The sequence below is a fragment of the Protopterus annectens genome, chromosome 5.part0, assembly GCF_019279795.1.
Source record: "Protopterus annectens isolate FY-2018-M chromosome 5.part0, PAN1.0, whole genome shotgun sequence".
Taxonomy (NCBI): domain Eukaryota; kingdom Metazoa; phylum Chordata; order Ceratodontiformes; family Protopteridae; genus Protopterus; species Protopterus annectens.
In genome coordinates, this window is record NC_056735.1 from 275,387,885 (window position 1) to 275,409,897 (window position 22,013).

The following is a 22,013-nucleotide window of genomic DNA, read 5'->3' on the forward strand; positions in this document are numbered from 1 at the left end:
GGGCGCAGAATTGGACACAGTAAGGCAAATGGCATTCCTAACTGCAGAAAAACAAAAAGAACTCCCTCTTTATTTCTTGGCTCTAACAAAACAGAACAAGTTAACAGCAAGAAAAGTACTGCAGGCATTGGGCTTCATGGCATCATGCATAATCTTGGTTCCACATGCCAGACTACATATGAGAAAACTACAGTGGTACCTAAAGAATTTATGGTCTCAACACAGGCACAGCCTAGAAGCAGAAATTCCACTAATTCCATGCTTGAAACAGGAGTTCCTATGGTGGGCTCAAGCATGCCAGTCAAACCCAGGACTACCCTTTCGCAGCTATCAAGCAAACCAGACCATCACAACAGACGCCTCAGACCTAGGATGGGGGGCTCACATGCTGGAAAAATGCGTGCAAGGATTGTGGACGCAGGATCAACTTCACCTGCACATCAACCTAAAAGAGATGCTGGCAGTAAGACTGGCAATCCAAAATTTCAGACCATTTCTCAAAGAAGGCCATTTGATGATAAGGACAGACAACACCACAGTCATGTGGTACATCAACAAACAGGGAGGCACTCATTCATACCCCCTATGCAGAATGACTTTGGAGCTTTGGAACCTGGCACTCAGCTACAACATCCAGTTACAGGCAATGTTTGTACCAGGAAAGGAGAATACTCTAGCAGACATATTAAGCAGAACCACATCGGATGCCCACGAATGGATGCTACATCCGGACATCTTCAAGACCATCTCAAGGAAATGGGGAATGCCTCAGATAGATCTATTCGCTTCCCCTCTCAATCACCAGCTCAAAAAATTCTGCACAAGGACATTCCACCCACTGGCATGGAAAGTGGATTCGCTCTCCTTCAGCTGGAAAGGTCTAACAGCATATGCATTCCCTCCTCTTCCCTTGATACACAAGGTATTACTAAAAATCAAGGAGGAACGTCCAAGGATAACCCTGATAGCTCCAAACTGGCCAAGACAACACTGGTACCCATTGCTGAGGAGCATGTCTCGGAACAACATGTGGTCAATACCCCTGATGCCTTTGATGTTAACTCAGAACAACTACAGCATCATGCATCCAAACCTAAAAACGTTGCAACTGACTGCATGGAACATCACATAGCAGCAACTATTCCAGAACTTTCCCAAAGGGTTAAAGACATTATCCTAGAAGCCCGCAGACCTTCAACAAGAAGGAATTATGCAGGAAAAGGTTTGTCATTTGGAGTACTGAAAGAGGAAAAGATGTGTCAAATATAGATATGGCTAACATTCTGGAGTATTTGGCAGAGCTTCTACATACAGGCCTGTCCTATTCCTCCATCAAGATACATGCATCAGCTATATCAGCAGAATACAGTTTTGATCCACCTGTCTTTTCACATCCTTTACTCAGGCAGTTCCTCAGAGGAATCAAGAATGTAAAACCTCCAAGGAAACCACCATTACCAGCTTGGGATTTGAACTTTGTGCTAGAAAAGTTGACACTCGCACCTTTTGAACCAGCAGCAACAGCAGACCTACAGCATCTATCGTGGAAAACTGCTTTCCTTCTGGCAATAACCTCAGCAAGGAGGGTTTCTGAACTTCAGGCCCTAATGGCAGTACAGCCCTTCCTAATCTTCCACCAAGGTAGAGTGTGTATGAGGACTAATCCTACATTTATGCCTAAGGTGGTATCCAGAGTTTCCTTAAACCAGGCAATCCACCTACCTGCCTTCTTTCCCAACCCACAAAACAGAGGGGAAAGAATACTACACACCTTGGATGTACATAGACAGCTACGCTACTACCTGGACAGAACAAAAAGTAGCAGAAAAACTGACCAGCTTTTTGTAGCCTATGCAACAGGAAGGGAAGGAAAAGCTATTTCCAAACAGACAATCTCCAAATGGATAGGAAATTGCATACGATTCTGTTACTCCTTCCATGGAAAACCAATTCCACAGAACATAAGGCCTCATTCTACAAGGGCAACAGCCACTACCACAGCCTTCTTACGAGGAGTGGCAACCAAAGACATTATTGAGGCGGCTACTTGGACCTCCGTGCATACATTTGCCAAGCATTATAATTTGCCTCTCTATTCTAGATCCCGAGCAGGATTTGCCACTGCTGTACTGCAGGGGATCCTAACCACACCATAATCTATTTTTTCCTCCTCCCCTAGTTGGCTATGGTATTCTACCCAGTTGTTATGACTGCAGATGCATCCATGAAGGACATAGTACAGTTTTGTACCTACCATAAATGTAGATGTCCGAACTGGATAGCATCTGCAGTCAGGATTACCCTCCCTCCTTCCCCTCTGTGGTACTCCTAGGGTGTTTACCCTCCTAATAGCTAGCTGGTGGGGGGGGGAGTCTCTTATGGTGTATTTGTTTGTATATATGTACATACATGCTTATTTTTGTGTTTACCTTCTATCTTTTTGGAAACATTGGCATTTATCCAAATTTTAGCCTTCCAAGAGGGCAACTGGCATCTGGGGCAAGAAACACTGAGGAAAATGGCGTTGGCTGATGCCTTTATACCCGAAGACCAACAGAGATGACGTTGGGTGAAGTGCGACATCAGCCGAAGCCGGACCCGGACTTTGGAATCCGGCCGACTGAAGGGCTGCCTGACGACAGGACAACCCAGTTGTTATGACTGCAGATGCTATCCAGTTCGGACATCTACATTTATGGTAGGTACAAAACTGTACTTTCCTGGCTTGACATTTTGATGGGCAGACTACTCATGGACTGAGCAATGTTACCCCGCTAGTGTTGTGAAAGCAGGCAGGTTTCATTTTTTCACTTTTATTGTGACTATTTCATAGAACTTTACTTTATCAGCTAGCTTTGTGATTTTCTGTATGCTTAATACCGTCCTGTTTGGATTTATTAGTTTTATATTCTGTGTATTTTAGAGCTTCCAAGTGAAAATAAGGATAAAGCAGTGGAGAAGGAAGAAATGGTAATTTGTGACAAAGATACAGAAGATAACGTTGGACCAGTTCTTCAGGTTGGTATTTTAACTTCAGTCTTTTACTAATTGAAAAGTATATTGTTTAACATGTATATAAGTGGATCAAGACTATAAATCCTGTCATATATAGGCCAGACAAAGATTGCTGTGTTATCTGCTGATTTAGTGTGTATACCAATTGTACAGCCCACTTAAGTGTGTAGACGTTATCTCGTTTGAACATATACAGTTGCTAAAGTCAGTGAAGTAAATTAATGTGATTGAAGGCCTATGTTTGTTTGCAGTTTATGATGCAGTGTCTTGCCCACCATCATAGTTAGAAGTACATAAGCTGTTTTAATTTTGTGACCATAAATTGTATAGGCATTTAACAACAGACATTGAACTACTGCAAATTATGTGTTGCATATTACTGCAACAGAGAGAGATTTAACTAGTCTAATTTCAGGAGATTTGTGTGCTGAAGTCTGTTACAGAGTTGGATAGCATAATCTTAATAGAGTGCTGTTCATCTTTAAGCTTTCTCCAGCTCAGTTGTACTAATTAAAGTTATCAGGAAGCTTAGGACTATGTAAGCAGTCTCATATAAGTGGCAACATTATGTAAAAATGTGTTGCAGGTAAATGAATCTTGTGTGAAACTAGATTTTGAAGGCTGTCTGCAGTGATTAACTGTTAGGCATACCCAGTTTCATTGTCACCAGGTTTAAAATGTCTGTTACTTATCATGCTCAAGCATGCACTAGCAGCGCTAAGAGTCTGCACTAAGTATGGTTCTTTTGTGTTTCTCACACATTTTCAACTCATTACTACTAATGTATGTCCCCACGGTCAAGTGGCGTTTGAAAGACCTGCGTGAATGGGCGTGCCTTTGTTGAAGGTTGGGCATCGAGCTGGCACATCGACACCGTAAAACTCTACTGCCAATCATAAGCGGCCTGGAGTTGTGCTGTGGCAACCCCTAACTGGGAAAAGCTGAAAGACAAACAACAGCTACTAATGTATGTCACTAGAAGGTTTGCACATTTATGCTTAAACTGCACAAAGTTTTTAAGAACATCTTTGGTCAGCAGGGTACAGTCTTTGGCAAGGCTGCTGTTTCCTGGGACAGATTTAGAAACTGTCACAAATGCCAGGACTGAAACATGGCCAACATAGAAGGAGACATGATCAATTCAAAGCCTTTATCCCATCAAAGACGATGGCTGCTCTCATGAGTGGTAAGTGCAGAGACAAGCAGGAATGTCTTTAATTCAATCCCATATTGCACCTTAATGCAATCCCAGGTTGCATTCAAACACAGAGGGAGGAGGTAATAAATCAGGTGGCCAACAATCAGCCATGGTCTTCTCTCAAAAGCTGCATTTCTGAGATTGCTTTTATTTCTTTCTATCCTGGCAAAGGGTCAAGATTTATGCCACCTGCTGGCTGAAAATTAGAAGAGGGCTACAGCCTTGGCAGCCATCTGAGGGAGGTGTATCCTGGGGAACTGGTATCATGTTTCTTGTGTTAGAACATCCAGAGCTTGACGCTGCCTGGCCAGCTCACATATAACAAGTGTATGGCTCTCCCAGAGAAGGAGTTGTGGCCAAAAGTAGAATCTGGGAAAGCTTCTCTACCTCCTCACCTTTAAGGAGCAGATCTCTCATGGTCCAGTCTCAGCACTTCATTAGTCATGATTGATTGCCACTACTGGCACTGACTTGTAACCATAAACTTTCCCCTGTCTTAAGTTCTTCCCCTAACTTCCATAATGCTCCTGGATATTCCCTTTTTCAGATCTCATTTGTTGTTTATGCACTGGATGGGACTCCCAGCAACTTGAGTAGTTTTGGCAGTTTTTTTAAGAATTTTGGAAAGAAGCACTTTCCTTCTTTTTGATATCTGGTGGATTGGTTAATAAAGTCACCTACTTTAGCTTTATGCTCCCCCGTGCTATTTGCTATTGTATTTTTAGTTGATTTTTCTCCCCTTTCTCCCTACCATTAGACTACAGTTTAGCCATTTCCCCATCCACTTCTGCCCTATTCATTTCAGAGTGCTTTTATTTAGACTTCTATGTGTTTGTCTTTTTTTCCATGTTTCTGTTCTTGAAATGTTTAATTAAAAAAAAAGTTTATTTATGATTACTGGTGATTATAATTGCACTTTGGTGTGTTTTGAATGCAGAAGTGTAGTGTTTTGAAATTGTCTGTGGACCTTTAAGTCAGTTGGCAGTTGCAGAGTCACTGTTGTGCTAAGCTAGACATGTATATTGTTCTTATAGGTTCATAGGCAAGTACTAGGCTATCTGCCCAAGGGCATCTATAAGCTTAGCCAGAATGGGTTGGCTTTCGCCATCGCCTTAGATTAGTTCCCTGTACCTCTGTCCAGCAGAGCCATTCGTTCCCTGCACCACTGTCCAACAGAGCCACTGCAGGGATCCCCGCGGTAAATTTTCTCTTTCCCATCCACCCGTCAAGGTTTCTCTTGAAGAGTGTTAGTGAGGGGCTCTGCCTGATGTATATTAGAATCCTGTTCCAAAGCATGGGGAGTCTCTGGGACAGGAATCTATCCCTCCAGCATGTCCTATTTATCATTGTGATGAGGTTTATGGATAAGCATTCCTCAGGACATGCCCAAATTGTGTATTGTCTGCTTGGGGCCAGATCATAAGGTAAGTTGACCTCTTTCAAAATAACTAGGAAGGAGGTTTCTCCTTTTATGTCACTTGCAACATCTCAGGAACTTAGACGCTCAACATTAGATCACTTTTGCAGTAGCCTAAGCTATTTGGGTTATATCCCCCTTAGGATATAACCAGCCAGCTTTCAAAGCTTTAGGGCACCTTGAACGTGCCCTAACAACTGCCAGGGTTTCTCGAGAGTAGTTTGGCATGCCAAAAGCTTTAGAATATTCTTTCATCCAAAGTCTGTTCCTTCTGCAGGCTTTGTAAAACTGATGGTTGGCTAGCAATCCTTCAAGGCTGCACAGATAATTACCCTGCTGGGGAAAACCTTCCATGAATTTTTTTTTCTTTGACAAAATCCTATAATGTCCTTCCTTAGATCACTGTTACAGTACTCCAGTTAGTTGGTTTAACTTGCCAGGTAACCTGGACATCCGTCCCTCTTACTAAAGCCAAAACCTTCCACATATGACCTAAGCCCTCATGTGCAACGGTACATAAGCAGATGCATAGCTGTGTAAATCCTCAGACTATCTTGCTTCCTGTCTGAATGCAAGTCACGCACCCTTTGGTCTGTTCTACTTGTGGTTGTTGGTACAGTTGGCCTTCACTGGTTCAAACAAGTGCCCTGTTGGGGATCCTTCCTGTATTTTTCTGAGTTGTATTGCCACTTGTTGATCTATTAGATGTCAGCTAGGAGGCAAAAGTGCAATTCCGATAGGCAGATTCCCTACAAGGATCTCCACTCCCAGTCTTTTCTGTTTAGGTGCAAAGCACAACTACAAAAATTATACAGTCTGTCAGTCCTTTGTTCCAAAGATGCTTCAAACTAGTTTTTGGACTCTTAACTCCTACTTGGAAACTCAGCACCTCACTCAACCAACAATGGCATTACCTTCCACCCTTGACTACTTACCCATTCAGAAAAAAAATTAGAGGTCTAGAACTGGGCCTTTTATCGCAACTGCCCATTTGGACTATGACATAGCCTCAGAGGTTACCCATGTTACACTCAACACATGCTCAGACTTCCACTACCATGACACCGCTGGAAGATAGTATGATGTCTGAGGATGTCCTTCCATTTCAATTTTGCAGTATTCATTACATTAGGGATCCCCTGCCAAGGGCAGCCCAAGTATACCAAAGCCTTTAGGCTACTTTAAGGTACGCTGCATGTCACAGGTATGCTCCTCGTGTAGCATAGGGCTTGAAGGTGACATCCAGATGTACCATCCTCAGAAAATTTTTGCCACCAGTCTTTCTATCATCTCTTGATCATCGTTCTGAATTCTGTACCATTGGTAGTTCACCAAGCCATTGCAAATAAGTGCTGCGCTGGGGTTTTGTTTTATTTAACTTTCTTTTATTTTGTTGCCTCTGGGGATGTTCTTTGTGTTTCACCGTTGCAGTCATCACACTTAGGTTATCTGCCTGCAGGTGGCAGTCAGTCAGCCCGAATACCAGAGTCTTGGGGATTTCTGCATCTGATGCTGTCGCCTCTTCCATGATGTCAAGTCGTCAGGGATATAAAACATGCAGCCGATGCCATTACTTGAGCTTTTCTTGCCGCATGGGAGCCTGAAGCAGAAGCAGTTTGCAAGTGCCGTTCGGCCGCTACCTGAAATTTTTGTTTTTCGAGTTTAAAACCTGAAGTCTTCTAAAGCTAAGTACCCAGTTGGGGATCCTTTTTTCTTGCAATAACCAATGTCAAAAAAAATTAACAATTGTCTTGCTTGTGGAAAGTAAATACCTCACAGAGATTTTCATTCTTACTGCGTCATCTGTTTAGGCCCAGACCACATCGTTCCTCGCTGTAGGTTTTGTGCCTTGTTTAACACCCAAACTATTCATTGTCAGGCTATCTTTGTTGCTAAATTCTTTTGCTCTTGTTCTCCGTGTTACAAAATGGCTTTGATAAGCCCATCCGACTACCGATCTGAAAAAATGTAAGGACAAAGCCAGAGACAGACCACATAGGTCCAAAACTGTCGATGGCGCTTTCATTAAGCTAGTCGCCAGTCCGTCGGTACTCAGTGAGGTGCTTTCACAGCCCCGGATACCCATTTCTACAGATTCACAGGCCTCTGCTGAGACCCATTCGGAGTCCGGTATGCCGCGAGATGCTTCTTCGACTATGGAACCTGCGGATGTCTCTACCTTGGATGGGTCTGGAGCCACTGTGCAGGTACCGGCTTCTGAGGGTGTATTCCGACTTTCCGATGTTCGCATTAAACCAGCAACTTCGTTTTTGACTAAAACTACCGAGTTTCACAGGCCCAGAGTTCACACTACACCTAGAAAACCGACTATCAAAGCGCATGCTCAAGCTCTCTTGCCACAGAAACAAATGCTTTGAATAGCTGAAGACCTCATAACCTTAATAAGGGGAAGCCAGCCTTCCCCCTCTAAAAGACAAAGAATTGATTTTCTGTCTGATTCTACAGACCATGAGTCCGATGACTCTGATTACCCAGACATACCCTTATCTACCTATGAGGATTCAGATGCAGAGGATTCCATACCCTCTGGCTCCCCTCCAGAGGACTTTTCTTTTGGTGAAACCTTGCATACTTTAATAGAGCATTTCCACTGGGAATGCCAGGACTACACTCAGTCCAAAAAGAGACACAGAGAATTATTAGACTTGCCTCAGCACAGGCCTATAGCTATACCCCCTGTCCTGGATATTGTAGATGATGTCTTCATGGAATCCTGATACTTTAGTACCTGTCAGTCTTTCTAGGAGTACAGAGTACCTGACTCTCACAAATTTCTCTTTAAGAATCCCACTGTGGATCCAGAGTCTATTTCTCAGGGACCTAAAGGCATTAGGGCTATTACAGCCAAAAACCCCACCCCTTCAGACAGGGATTCTAGAGCTTTAGACAGATGGGGTAAGAAGGTATATACCTCTGCAACTCTTGCCATCAGGGCTTTGAATTGCCAGTTTCACATGTTGAAGTACCAGCAACATATTATGGAACTAATTAAACAAAAAATGTTGTTGCTTCCAGATTGTACAGAAAATAAAGATTTACAAGAGTTAATGCATTCTGCAAACCAAGTTAGTAAACATACTTTGCAGTGTGGTTTTGATGCCTTAGAAGCATCTTGCAGGGCTGCTCTCACTGGGTCTGTACTGAGAAGGCATGCTTGGCTGAAGGAGCAAATCTTGCCTGACCATGTCAAAGCAAAATTACCAGATGCTCCATTAAACCAGGAACGTTTGGCACAAAAGCAGAAGTTCTTAAAAAGATTGAGGTAAAAGCTAAATCTATGCAAACTGTTAAAGATTTCTTACAGGTGCAGCCACCTAGATTCAGTAGGCATTGGCCTTCTAAAAAAACTGGTCCTTTCCAGTCCCTCCCAGGCATTCTCAGTCCAAACCCAGGTGCAACAGGCCACCAAGACTAAAGTCTCAGGGTATGCAGAGATCTAAACAATGGAATGCTCCCACCTCTAAAACAGGAAGTGGTAAGCCACCCCCTTATGGAAAAAGTTCAATATGACTTGTCTATCTTCCTTCCCAGAAAGGCCCAAGTACTTGCACCCGTAGGAGGAAAACCCGCCGTACATGCAAAAAACTGGATGTCCATTGCCCAGGACCGATGGGTCCTAAACATTGTATCCCAGGGATACAGATTCTACTTCCACTCACTGCCAACCTCAAGTGGGTTGCCAGACCTTCCTCCATACCAGTGGGCAGAGGTTCAAAGGCAAGAACTTTCTCTTCTCAGTATCAGTGCTATTCAGCATGTGCCAATAGAGCACAGGAGACGGGGTTTCTACTTCAGACTGCTCCTGGTGCCCAGAAAAGAGGGCTCTTGGCACCCTATCCTAGATCTGTCAATTCTCAACGCCTTCCTGGTGGTCCCAAAATTCCAAATGCTGACTCTGCAGCAGCTTCTTCCTATGCTAGCCAAGGACACCTGGCTAGTCACCCTAGACTTAAAAGAAGCTTATCTGCACATCCCCATAAGGGAATCTTGCAGGAAATATCTACGTTTCAGGACAGGCTCTCTGCACTTCTCTTTGGCTTATCTACTGCTCCCAGGGTTTTCACAAAGTGCCTGGCTCCATTCATTGCATACTGCAGGCAGAGAAATATTCAAATTTACCCATACTTGGACGATTGCTTGATTCAGGCAGACAGTCAGACATTGCTACTTCAGCACCTGGCATTTGTAAGAGACTTCTAACTTCTCTGGGGTACACCACCAACGAAAATAAATCACAACTAGTGCCCAGCCAGAAGATTGTATTCCTGGAAGCAAGCTTGAACACAACTTCCCAGATGGCATTCCTCACTCCAGAGAAACAGGTTTATTTGACAAACTACTTCAAACTAATGGCCACATAGACCCAGCTTTCTGCAGGAAAAATACTGCAAGCCTTAGGGTTCATGGCCTCGTGCATTCTACTGATTCCATATGCAAGACTGCATTTAAGGAAACTTCAGTGGTACTTAAGTCTCTGGTGTCAACATTCTCAGGACCTGGAAACACTGATTCCTATCATTCCTTGTCTAAGGGCAGAGTTCTTTTAGTGGGCAGAGGCATACAACCACAACAAGGGACTTCCTTTCACTCATCCCCTCCAAACCCTGACAACAGATTCATCAGACTATGCATGAGGGGCTCACATGGCAGGCAAATGCATTCAAGGCAAATGGAGCCCAGGACAAATTCCCCTGCATATCAATCAAAAAGAAATGTTAGCTGTACAGAATGCTCTGCCAGCCTTCAAATACCTTATCCTTCCAGGACAACAACTGATAAAGACAGGCAGCACCACAGTTATGTGGCACATAAACAAGCAGGGGGGAACTCATTCCTACCCACTCTGCAGGTTAGCCATGGCCCTGTGGAACACAGCCTTGAGCAACCAATTGCACCTGCAAGCTTAATTCCTGCCAGGCAAACAAAATTCACTGGCAGATGACTTGAGCAGAAATATACTGGACCTACACAAGTGGAAGCTGGAACCCAACTCATTCAAACTTCTAATCCACAGATGGGGGACTCCAGAGGTGGACCTCTTTGCCCCCCCCCCCCAAAAAACCATCAGTTCAGCAAATTTTGCCCCAGAAATCCCCACAGCCAAGCGTGGAAAGTGGATGCCCTATCCTTTACCTGGGAAAACCTCTCACTGTATGCCTTTCCTCCTCTGCCCCTCCTATCAAAAGTACTACTCAAGATCAAACAGGATAGGCCAAGGACAATCCTTATTGCCCCAGACTGGCCACATCAGCACTGGTACCCACTCCTGTGCAGTCTGACAGCAGTGCCACCCTGTGACACCTACATCAGACCCCCTCCCTGCTGTCCCAGCAGGAGGGACAGATTTTGCATCCACAGCTGCAAACCCTGAATCTTGCAGCCTGGCTTATCCCCTAATACACCACCAACAACCCACAGCAAACAGGTACTGGATGTGTCATCCTTGAGGCCAGAAGGCCTAGTACAAGGAAATCCTATTCAGAAAAGTGGAAAAGATATTGTTCTTGGAGCTAGTCTCAAGGAAAGCACACAGTTGTGCCCACCTTACCTCAAATCCTAGATTACCTAGCAGAGCTACTCCACAAAGGCATATCCTTCTCATCAATTAAAATTCATGCCTCTGCCATCTCAGCTCATTACAGTACTGAGCCACTTCTATTTTCTTACCCTCTCATCAAACAGTTCCTGAGAGGAGCTAACAATTTAAGGCCCCCGAGGAGAGCTCCCACCCCTGCCTGGGACCTTAACTTTGTACTAAAGAAGCTCACGCTTCCCCCTTTTGTGCCTGCTGCTGCAGCAGAGTTAAAATTCCTCTCTTGGAAAACAGCCTTACTTCTAGCCATCACTTCAGCAAGAAGAGTGTCTGAGTTACAGGCACTAATGGCTGTGGAACCCTTCATTATTTTCCATGAGGACAGGGTTTCCCTCAGGACTAACCCATCATTTGTGCCCCAGGTGATATCCAGTGTGGCTTTAAACCAATCCATCCATTTACCAACCTTTTTCCCCTAATCTTCAGAATAAAGGGGAAAGGATTCTGCACTCCTTGGATGTGCACAGACAGCTCAGGTTCTACCTTGACAGAACTAAACCGTTCAGAAAATCTGACCAGCTGCTTGTCAGCTTTGCTACAGGGGCAGAAGGCAAGGCCATTTCAAAGCAAACCATTTCCAAATGGATAGCACACTGCATCCATTTCTGCTACAAGCACCATGGAAAACTTACCCCACAAGGGATCAAAACTCATTCCACTAGGGCTACCTCAACCTCTAGAGCATTTCTCAGGGGAGTCCCTACCAGGGACATCCTGGAAGCTGTAACCTGGAGTTCTATACACACCTTCGCCAAGCATTACCACTTGCCATCTTTTCTAAATCCAGAGCTGGATTTGCCACAGCAGTTTTACAAGGCCTGCTAGCCAGCCCCAGTACTTCTTGACTGACTCCACCCTTCCTCAGCTTTGGGAATCAACCCAAGTGTGATGACTGCAACAGTTTAACATGAAGAACATAGTACAGTTGTGTACACTTACCATAAATGTAGATGTTCGAGTGTTTTCACTGTTGCAGTCTTGGTTATCCTCCCTCCAGCCCCCGGACGTTTGTATTCTTTCTACCTATCCACTTTTTGGCCATATCTTATGGCAGTGGTATTTACTTTTTACTGCAGGTGTTCCACTCCATGTAATTGCTTCCTATTTTGGGGGCACCTGACATCTGGGACAAGAAAAACTGATGTAATGGCATTGACTGCATATTTTATACCCTTGACGACTTGACATCATGGAAGAGGCAACAGCATCCAATGCAGAAATCCCAAGACTCTGGTATTCAGGCCGACTGAGGGCTACCTGCAGGCAGATAACCCAAGTGTGATGACTGCAACAGTGAATACATTTGAACATCTGCATTTATGGTAAGTGTACACAACTGTACTTTTCATGTCATCTAGTAATGCCAGTGTGGGAGACAGATTCCCCATACGAACCGTGTCTGTTTTGCCTTGGCTCCTCACACAACCATACATCCTATTCTATCTGTCAGGCCTTTGTTCTTAAGAAACTTCATAGTAGACTTTCTGTTTTAGTGCTTTATCTTGAAAACCAATGTCTTAAGCTTCTTGCTAAGGACAAGATGGAGGGAACTTCATGCTTCGAGGGACAGCTGCTTCGAGGGGACAGCTGTCTGTGAAGAAGGCCAAGAATCTGCTGTTCAGCCTCTGCTAAACATCTGTCCTGATGCAAGTGAATGCCTTGAGGTTTGCCTGGCTTTATCGTTGGAATCTTCTGCTGCAGTTGAGATGGAGTCTGGCGGGGATTGACTTTAAGCATGTCCGAGGAGGCATTGCAGATGTCCACGTCAGACGTTCAGGGGGAACCACTGTTGATTATCTCTGAGGTGCTTGGGGGGGGGGGGTTCCTCATATCTTAGTCAGAGAAGTCCCTACTACCATTTTTTGAATGCCATCCTGGGTCAGAGACTTCTAAATTCTATAAGGAGGATGTCCCATTGAAGAAAAAGCAGGAGGCTAAACATATTTCTCTTGCTCATAAGGTTCCACAGAATGAATAGCAGTCCTTCACTCTGGGCTTGTTTTAGTGCTTTGATGGCATTGAAACCTCCTCAGCAAGTTTCTTTTCTAGCCTCCCCTTGGGGAACAGGATTCCTGTGTGGAAGAGCCGGATTCAGATGAGGAATCCCTTGTTTACTCCTCTCAGATTCCCTCTCCTTTGGATTATGGATCTGAGGAAGAGGTATTTACCAGTCCTGATACTCCCTTTGAAGAAATTTCTCTAGGATGATGAAGTTCCTTAAATGGGATTGTGCTCAGGTCTCTGAAATGCAAAAAAAAGGTATTATAAGTTGTTGCAGATGGCTTCTTCAAGACTTTCTGCTGTTCCTCTTGTCTTGGCTACCTTGTTGGATGCATTTGCTAATGCTTCTAACACAAGCTGCAGAGACTCTGCCCCCTACCCCCCCAGAAGCCTGACAGATTCTATAGGGTAGCTGAGGATTGTAAGTTTTTGTACAGGTGTCCCTCTGCTGACCCCTCAGTGGTGTCTGTGCCTTCTGACAAGCCATCTCCATTGCTTGCTTCTCCTAAGTTACTGCCCTCTAGTAAAGATAGCATAACCTTATAAAGGCTAGGCAAGAAGGTTTATACCTCTGCCACTTTGGTTTTAGGGCTGTTAATTATCAGACCCATATGTCCAGGTATTTTTTGGCTCTCCTTTCCCAGGCCTATCAGGTTACTTCTGATCTTCCATACTCTGAGGGTAAAACTTCTGCCCTTTCCCTGTTAAGGACTTGCTTCCAGTTGGCTCATCGTTCCATCAATTGTAGTTATGATGCAGAAGATCCTTCCTCTAGGGCTGATGCTTTTAGGTCTGTGATGAGGACGTATTCTTGGCTTCAGCTTCATCCTTTGCCTGATGATATTAAGGCTAAGTTGATGGATGCCTCTCTAGATAATAAACACTGGATCTGATGTCAGTTTTCATTCATTCTGCAACATGTGGGTTCGGATCCGGTCATCGGATCTAATTCTGCTGATGTTTCATAGCTTGTGGATACTGCAAGCTCTCGAGCTCCTCCCTTACCCACAATGTACCACAATTACACAAGCACAATTACCCCTCATTCTCCAGATCACATTTGCTGCCATTGTATACAGATGTTGTCACTGCAGCTTTCGGGTGTTAGTTGGAGAAGATAAGTTACTTTTATATTTATCTACTTCCTTTTTGCTGAAGTTTTCTCTTTATGCTCCCTTTCCCTACTTAACTCAAATATTGTCTTTTTGTTCTTACCATTGGTAGTCTTTCAGTATCATTGTTGGTAATCTTTCTCTTACCACTTGTAGGTAATTCTTTAATACTATTGTTGGTATGTCCCTTTCTCTCTCTTTTCTATAAAAATAAATAAATAAATATATATATGTGTGTGTGTGTGTATCAATATATTAAAAGCTAATATAAAAGAAACATTTATATATTTAAATTTCAACTTTCTGCTATAATTCCCTCTTATTTCTTTTCTAAAAGTGCGATTATTTCCTCCTTTTTTGTGTGGTAAAATGGCAGATAAATCGTCCGGTCTTAAATTTAGCAAATGCAGGCATAAAATTCCATTGTCAGATGCCCATGATCTCTGCGTTTATTTCTTAGATCCTGAACATTTGCAGTCTTCATGTTTGATTTTAGGCTTTTAACCCTAGAGCATTAATAGACAGGAAGAATGAAATAATTCTCAAGAGCCTTCCTTTGGCCTTTGGAGAATCACTTACTGGAGCTCAACCCTCCAAATTTGAGGGAAGAGAAGCCAAGAAAAGACTTTCTGAGCAACACGGTTCCTCTCAGTCCTCTTCAGATCCGACCTCAGAAGCGCTCGAGAAAATTCAAACAGCTTTGGATCCTAAAGGCAAATCTTTGGATCCGACTTCTTTTGACACCAGATCCATATCTTCAGATCCAGCTGCTCATGAACCTAAGCAGATACCTTAGAACTAGGTAGCAGTCTTCCTTGGATCCTGTACCCTCTGGGCTACCATCTCCATTCTTGGAAAGACTCAGTCATTCTAGATCACCTTCCATATCTTCTTCCCATTCATCCAGAAGTCTCACAGAAGTCAATAGTACAACCCCACCAGTTTTGTCTCCTTCTCCGATCCGTCCTTTGGTTTCAGAGCCCTTGGATAGGAGACTTTTGATGCTGTCTTTTTTGGATCCAAAGATGGTTTTAATTTTGGATCTGGTATCTTCTCTGAGTACTCTGGTACCAAGTGTGTCGGAGCCGGACGACTCTCGGACTGAGACTTCGTTGTCAAATCCAAGGGGTTGGAGTCGACTGCAAAGTTGCCAGAGCCATCTCTGCTCCTTGGAGCCTCGGCATTCTGACTCCTGCCTCTGGTGGTGTGCCTTCAGGTTAAAGAGAGCTGTTGGTCCAGAAGCATGCCTTCTCGACTCCAACAATTTCATTCTCCTGGTATTCTGCCTTCACGGTAGTAGAAGAGCGTATTCTCTTATAGAGCTCAGGTGGCTCCTCCCCCCATCGCATCTTCCATCTGGACCTCAGATGTCTATCGTGACCTTCAACATTGTACTCCACAGAGACAGCCAGCCCAAAGTCTGTAGGCTAGCAAACAGGGTATAATTATTTATTTCGATACTTCTCTGGAACAGCCCACCAAAGAAGTTCCTAGGAAGAGGACGTATAAGAGGAGGCACTTGGACTCCCCTTAGGAGTCTGCCACAGAGGATACCGATTTTGTTGAACTGGAAGGGTCCCCAAGATCACCACCTGATGGCATCTCATTTGGAGATATTTTAGAGATGCTTAAACAAAGGGGTGGTTGATCTACCCTTTTTAAGAGTAATCTGTATTCCTGAAGGCATTTGGTACTGGCCCATCTACTTCCTGGGTGACTCCACCTGATGAGTTCATTGATTTGATCTCTCAGCAGACATGGAATGAATCTGATTCTGTTGAGCTGGTACAAAAGAGACCAGATAGGATTCTGACACCAATGAAGGGAAGAGAATTCTAGAACAAAGGAGTACCAGTGGATGCTATGGTCGTAGCTGCAGCCACCAAGAAAGAACTCGTTGAACCGAGTTCCTCTGTTCATCCCCCTAACCAGAAGTGTAGGGCACCGGACAGGTTTGGAAAGCATGCATATGTGTCAGCGACCTTTGCACTCGGGTCTCTGAATTACTTGGCACACTTCACCAGACTATAGGGATTTGATCAAAAACTTTCAAAATCTCTCTCAGGAGCCACTACTTCTGAGGCAGTCTTCTATTACTTCACAGTTGGCAACCTTTCAATTTACTTCCAAGTCATCCACGAGGCGTATCTCACGTGCAGCTGAAGGAGCCTCAAGGGCAGTGGGTTGAGGCACTTCCATCAGGAGACATGCCTGTATGTGCCTGTGTGATTTTGTTGAGCCCTTCAACTCATCCTTTGTCAATGCTTCTTTTGAAGAAAGTTTGTTATTCAGTCCCAAGGTAAGAGACCCACAATGTAGCTGCAAGCAAGATGGTAAGCCCTGTCTGCAGTGGGCTTACATTTTTCAGTTCCTTAAAACATCTTTTTGTGCAATCAACGAGGTGGTCGGAAAGTGTGGTTCAGGAAATCCCAGGGTCCATTCCATGATCCATGTGGAGAGAGTTCCGCCAGGGGCAGAGAGGGAGAGGGCGGAACTCCAATGGGAGGCACCGCCCACATGGCAGAGGAGGCCCGCAGAACCAGCCATCCAGAGATTTTCTCTGAGACACCCTATCAGCACTCCTGAAAGGAGACCTGATTGCCCACCTTTAGAGGCAGTCGGGGATAGCTTATTCCTGCACCAGAGAGTCTGGCTTGACATTACAAAAGATACTTGGGTGCAGAGGATTGTTTCCAGAGGTTTTATAATTCCCCTTTCCCTACTCCCTCCATTAGTAAATAAAATTCCCGATGTTCCATCCAGTCAGAGGAAAACAGTAGCTCTGGAAATACAAACGCTGTTAGAAAAAAACAAGTCATCCAAGAGGTCCCTCCAGACCAAAAAAGATCAGGAACTTACTCAAGATTCTTTATAGTGCCAATTAAAACAGGGGACTGGAGACCAATTTTGGATCTCTGCATTCTGAACAAATCAGTTCACCATACCATGTTACAGATGGTCATGGTTCAATCCATCTTGCCTTTTCTGCACAAGGACTACTGGATGTGCTCAATAGAGCTCCGAGACGAGTACTATCACATAAAAATGAACAGATGGTCAGGGAGATTTCTACACTTCCGGCTGGGAGCCAGTCACTACCAATTCAGAGCACTGCCCTTTGGCCTCACCACAGCCCCCAGGGTGTTCACCCAATGCATGGCAGTAGTAGAAGCTCACTTGAGACTGTTGGGATTCTAGGCATTTCTGTATCTAGGTGACTAGCTCATTACCATTTCAACCAAGCATCTACTAATAGCAGCTTAAGACTATGTGCTTCAGGTTTGTTCCAATCTAGGAATTACAGGCAATCACAATAAATCTCATCTTCACTTGTCTCAGAGGTTTCCTTTGCCAAGGGTTCAAACTATTCATTGTCAAGTCAACAGAATTCTTCAAAGCTCATTCATGTCAGGTAGATGGATTTTACAGACCCTGCAATCCATGTCCACAGCAAAAGTTCTAGTTCCGTTAGCAAGATACCATATGAGAATTGTTTGGTGGACATTAGCAGCCCAGTGGTCCATTCCACATCAGTCATTGTCAACCAAAATCATTATAACTCAGGCTTGGAAGAAATATCTTTGGTGGTGGATACACTCAGATCAAATTTTACAAGGTCGTCCATTCATCCTCCCTCAGCCCAAGGCCATAGTGACCATGGACGCTTCCCAGATTGGGTTGGAGGGCATTTCTTGGAAAAGACTGTTCAAAGCACATGGTTGCCCAAAGAGGCAAACATGCATATCAATGTCCTGGAAATGAGGGCAGTACTCCTAGCATTGCAGGCATTCCAAGACACCTTCAGGAACTATTGAGATTCAAAAGGACAATATGTCTGTAGTATGGTAAATCAACAAATAAGGAGGAACCAGGTCTTATCCCTTATGTCGAGAAGCTACAAGTGTGAGAGTGGGCAAGTTCTTCCAGTTGATTTCTGATAGGAATGCACATACCAGGGAAATCCAACTTGATAGCAGACAAGTTGAGCAGGTCCATATTACTACCTCATGAGTGGTCTCTCATCAAAAAGGTAAAGAAATTATATTCCGGCAGTGGGTCGAACCATGCTGTGACCTATTTTCTTCTCCCCTGAACAAGTGCAGCAGTTTTTTTGCCCTTTTCCCCTCACCAGGGGAGTCACCAAGAGACGCTGTCCTTCACGATTGGCCCCCAGGTCTCCTCTGTGCTTATCTCCCAAATCCATTAATCCCCAAATTCCTACAGAAAGCATCCTGATTGAAGAGCAGAGTCATCCTCATTGCTCCTTTGACCTCATCTAGTTCATCTGCCTTTGATTCTGGATCCAGTTCCATACCTGTCTTACCCAACAGACATTACTCACCCAGATATCCTGGGTCTAATGCTGACCAGGTAGTATCTTCTCTTCCATTGGTAGCCAGACAACCCAAGCTCTCTTCCCTGGTCTGCCACATTCATTTGTCATACCACAGACCTTGCACTAGAAAAATTTACAAGAGCAAATGGAAAAGATTTGTCCTTTGGGTACAGCAACAAGACATTAATCTTTTGTCTGCACCAGTACCTAAAACTCTTAAATTCCTGGCTTCTGTTTTTAATGATGGGACTAGTGCTTCTGCAGTTAAAGTTCAGTTACTTGCCATCTCCAATTTCCATATTGGAGCTGATAATTCTATGTTGTCTTTTTCATATCTTTGTAAGGCATTTATAAAAGGAACCTTTCTATTCAAACCACCCTTTAAGGACCCTACACCATGGGATCTCAATTTAATGTTAGAGGTCCTAACTCAGAAACATTTGAACCTGCTGCAAAATGTGAATTGCAATATTTGACTTGGAAGACTTTATTTCTGTTAGCCATAACACTGGCCAGGAGAGTTTCAGAACCTCAAGCTTTATCGTCTGTGCCTCCTCCTTTTGCATAAGGATAGGGTGTCCTTAGGAACCATTCCTTCTCTTCTTCCTAAGGTGGTGTCAGAATCTAACATTAATCAGTCTGTTAACCTCACGGTGTTATTTCCAACTTTTTCAATCAAAGGTGAATACATTTTGCACTTATTAGATGTTCACAGGCAATTATACTTCTGTCTACACAGATCAGTGAAATTTAGGAAATCAGATCAATTGTTGGTATCCTTTTTGAAAACCACATTGGGTCAACCAGTTTCAAAAGTAACCTTATCAAAATGGGTGACTGATTGCATTTCCTTTGTCTATAATAAGTCTGATCTGATCTTGCTAAAGTCTATAAGAGCCTATTCAACCTTGTCCATGGCAACTTAATCTGCTTTTTTTCCACATCTTCCATGGATGATATTTACTAAATTACCTTTCAGTTCCTATACTAAAACCTTGTAATCCACATCTTATACCCTTTGCCTACATTTCCTTTGACAACCTTTACTCCTAACTGCCTCTCACTTAGCCCATACTACCCTGCTCTCTCGTAACTTACCTTCTAAATTACACTACCCCATCCTACTCTTACAGACTATGTCTTCACTTAATGCATCTGTTCTCATCATACCCCCACTTACTGTCCTTCTCCTAGTAACATCCCATCCCTGTGTGCTATCCCCTGTCTTAATTACTCCCACAAACCCTTTTTCAATCTCTCATACTGCTCATCTCTCTTATCATTTATTCTTCCATCCTTCCTCTTAACACTCCACTCCCCAAAATAAAAATTAGTCCTACTTATCCTTCAACTTCCCAAAGCAAGCCCAAACTCTGCCACTACCAAATAACATTTAGAAAGTTCTTCCATCTTCTACTGACCCTTCTTCTATCTGGTGACATACACCCTAACCCTGGACCTATCTCCTCCCCCACTTCATCCACCCCTCCCCCACCTAACAAAGCCATTTCCTTCTACTCTATCACACACACAGTATACTAAACAAAGTCTGTGAATTCCATGCTGGATAACTGATCATAACCCTGATATTGTCTCCTTAACCGAAACCTGGTTAAAACTGCATATCCCAGGTAATGACATCCTTCCCCCAGGATATAACATATTACGGCTAGATTGCCCTAACAAAAAGGAGGAGGCATAGCAATACTTTATAAGAACCATCTCACCTTAATTTTGCTACCTAAACCTACCCCATCCTTTGTACCTACAGAACTGATCATAGGAAATCTCAGAATTAATGGCCACTCCTCCATCACCATTGCTGCAATTTATATACCCCCAGGTGATAACAGCCCCTTATTAGAAAATATTCACTCCTACTTCACTCAAAACTTTCACCATGAAAGTATTATCCTTGGGGGACATGAATATCAACTGGTTATCTATCACTAATGACAGCTCAAAAATTAACATTAATTTATATGGCTTTTCTCAGCTTATCACCCACCCAACCCATTCTAATAATTCTCATACTTCTCATACCCTAATAGACTGGATACTAGTACCCCAACCTTTGAAATACCACAACCCCCAAACCTTACCAGACTGTTTAAGTGACCATTCTCCAGTAAAGGTTAGCAGGTTCTCCCCGCAGTTGTCTAGGCCACTCAAATACATCACATGCTGCAAACTCTCAAACTTTAACCCTGACACTTTTAACACTCTCCTCTCTAAAGTTAACTGGGACATTTTAAAATACCTCCCCTTAGAAGAAGCTGTCCTTCATTTCAACTCTATCTTTCTCAACATACTAGACTCTCTGGCTCCCATTCCTACAATATGCATCAAATCTACAGTCTCACCCTGGCTGTCCAAAACTACTCTCAACCTTATGAAAAATAGAGACAAGCTTTGGAAAATCTTGTCCCAAACTAAACTTCCTAAAGATCTGCAAAAATACAGAGAAGCAAGGAACTTGACAAACAAATATATAAACAAAGACAAAAAGGAATTTTACTATAACCCTCCTACCACACTAAAAACCAACTCAAAAAATTCTGGCACTCAATTAACCAGATACTCCACCCAGGCAATCCCTCCCCCCCTAATAACCATCCCTAGACAACACCTCTCTATTTAACTCTTGCCTCCCTATTTAACTCATACTTTATTGACTCCATATCCAAGCTATTAAAGTCTAATACACCATCTACTTCAAACCCTCCTGACACTAATCCTCCTTCAACCTCACCTCCCTCCAACTCCCTCAAACCAGTGCCAACTTCCTTTATCAAGACCCAACTATCCAACTTAAAACCCTGCTCCCCATCTACAGATAAAATTCCTCCTAACTTTCTCCAACTTGCATCAGAGTCTCTTGCCCTACCAGTATCCATTCTAATTAATCGCTCTATCACAGAAGAAGTCCCAGCCATATGGAAGCAGTTTCATACCCTTTCTATACATAAAGGCAGCTGATATCTCAAATTTCCGTCCAGTTGCTATCCTGTCCCCTCTTTCCAAAGTCCTCGAAAAGTATGTTCACAAACAGGTCATGCAACATCTTACTAGGCATAACCTTCTAACTCCTACTCAACACTGCTTCAGACCTAGTCACAGCACTACCACAGCACTTATATCCTTCCTCCACACAGTCTCCCTTGCCAGGGACAACCACAAGCTAGTTTCTTGCCTATTTCTGGATATGTCCAAAGCATTTGATACTGTCTCTCACCCTCTCCTCTTAAACAAATTACAAGAACTAAATTTCTCACCTGAAGCTTTCATGGTTTTCTAGCTACCTCTTCAATCGAACCCAA

At 43.6% G+C, this 22,013-nt stretch overlaps 1 protein-coding gene across 1 annotated transcript in view; it reads left to right on the forward strand.

Annotated features, from left to right (window-relative positions):
• Positions 1 to 22,013, forward strand: part of RRP1B (ribosomal RNA processing 1B) — a 1,940,580-nt gene that overhangs the window by 1,185,532 nt on the left and 733,035 nt on the right. The window contains exon 9 of the mRNA XM_044071827.1: positions 2,924 to 3,018. Coding sequence (XP_043927762.1) covers positions 2,924 to 3,018 — 95 coding nt within the window. The remainder of the gene's footprint in view (positions 1 to 2,923; positions 3,019 to 22,013) is intronic.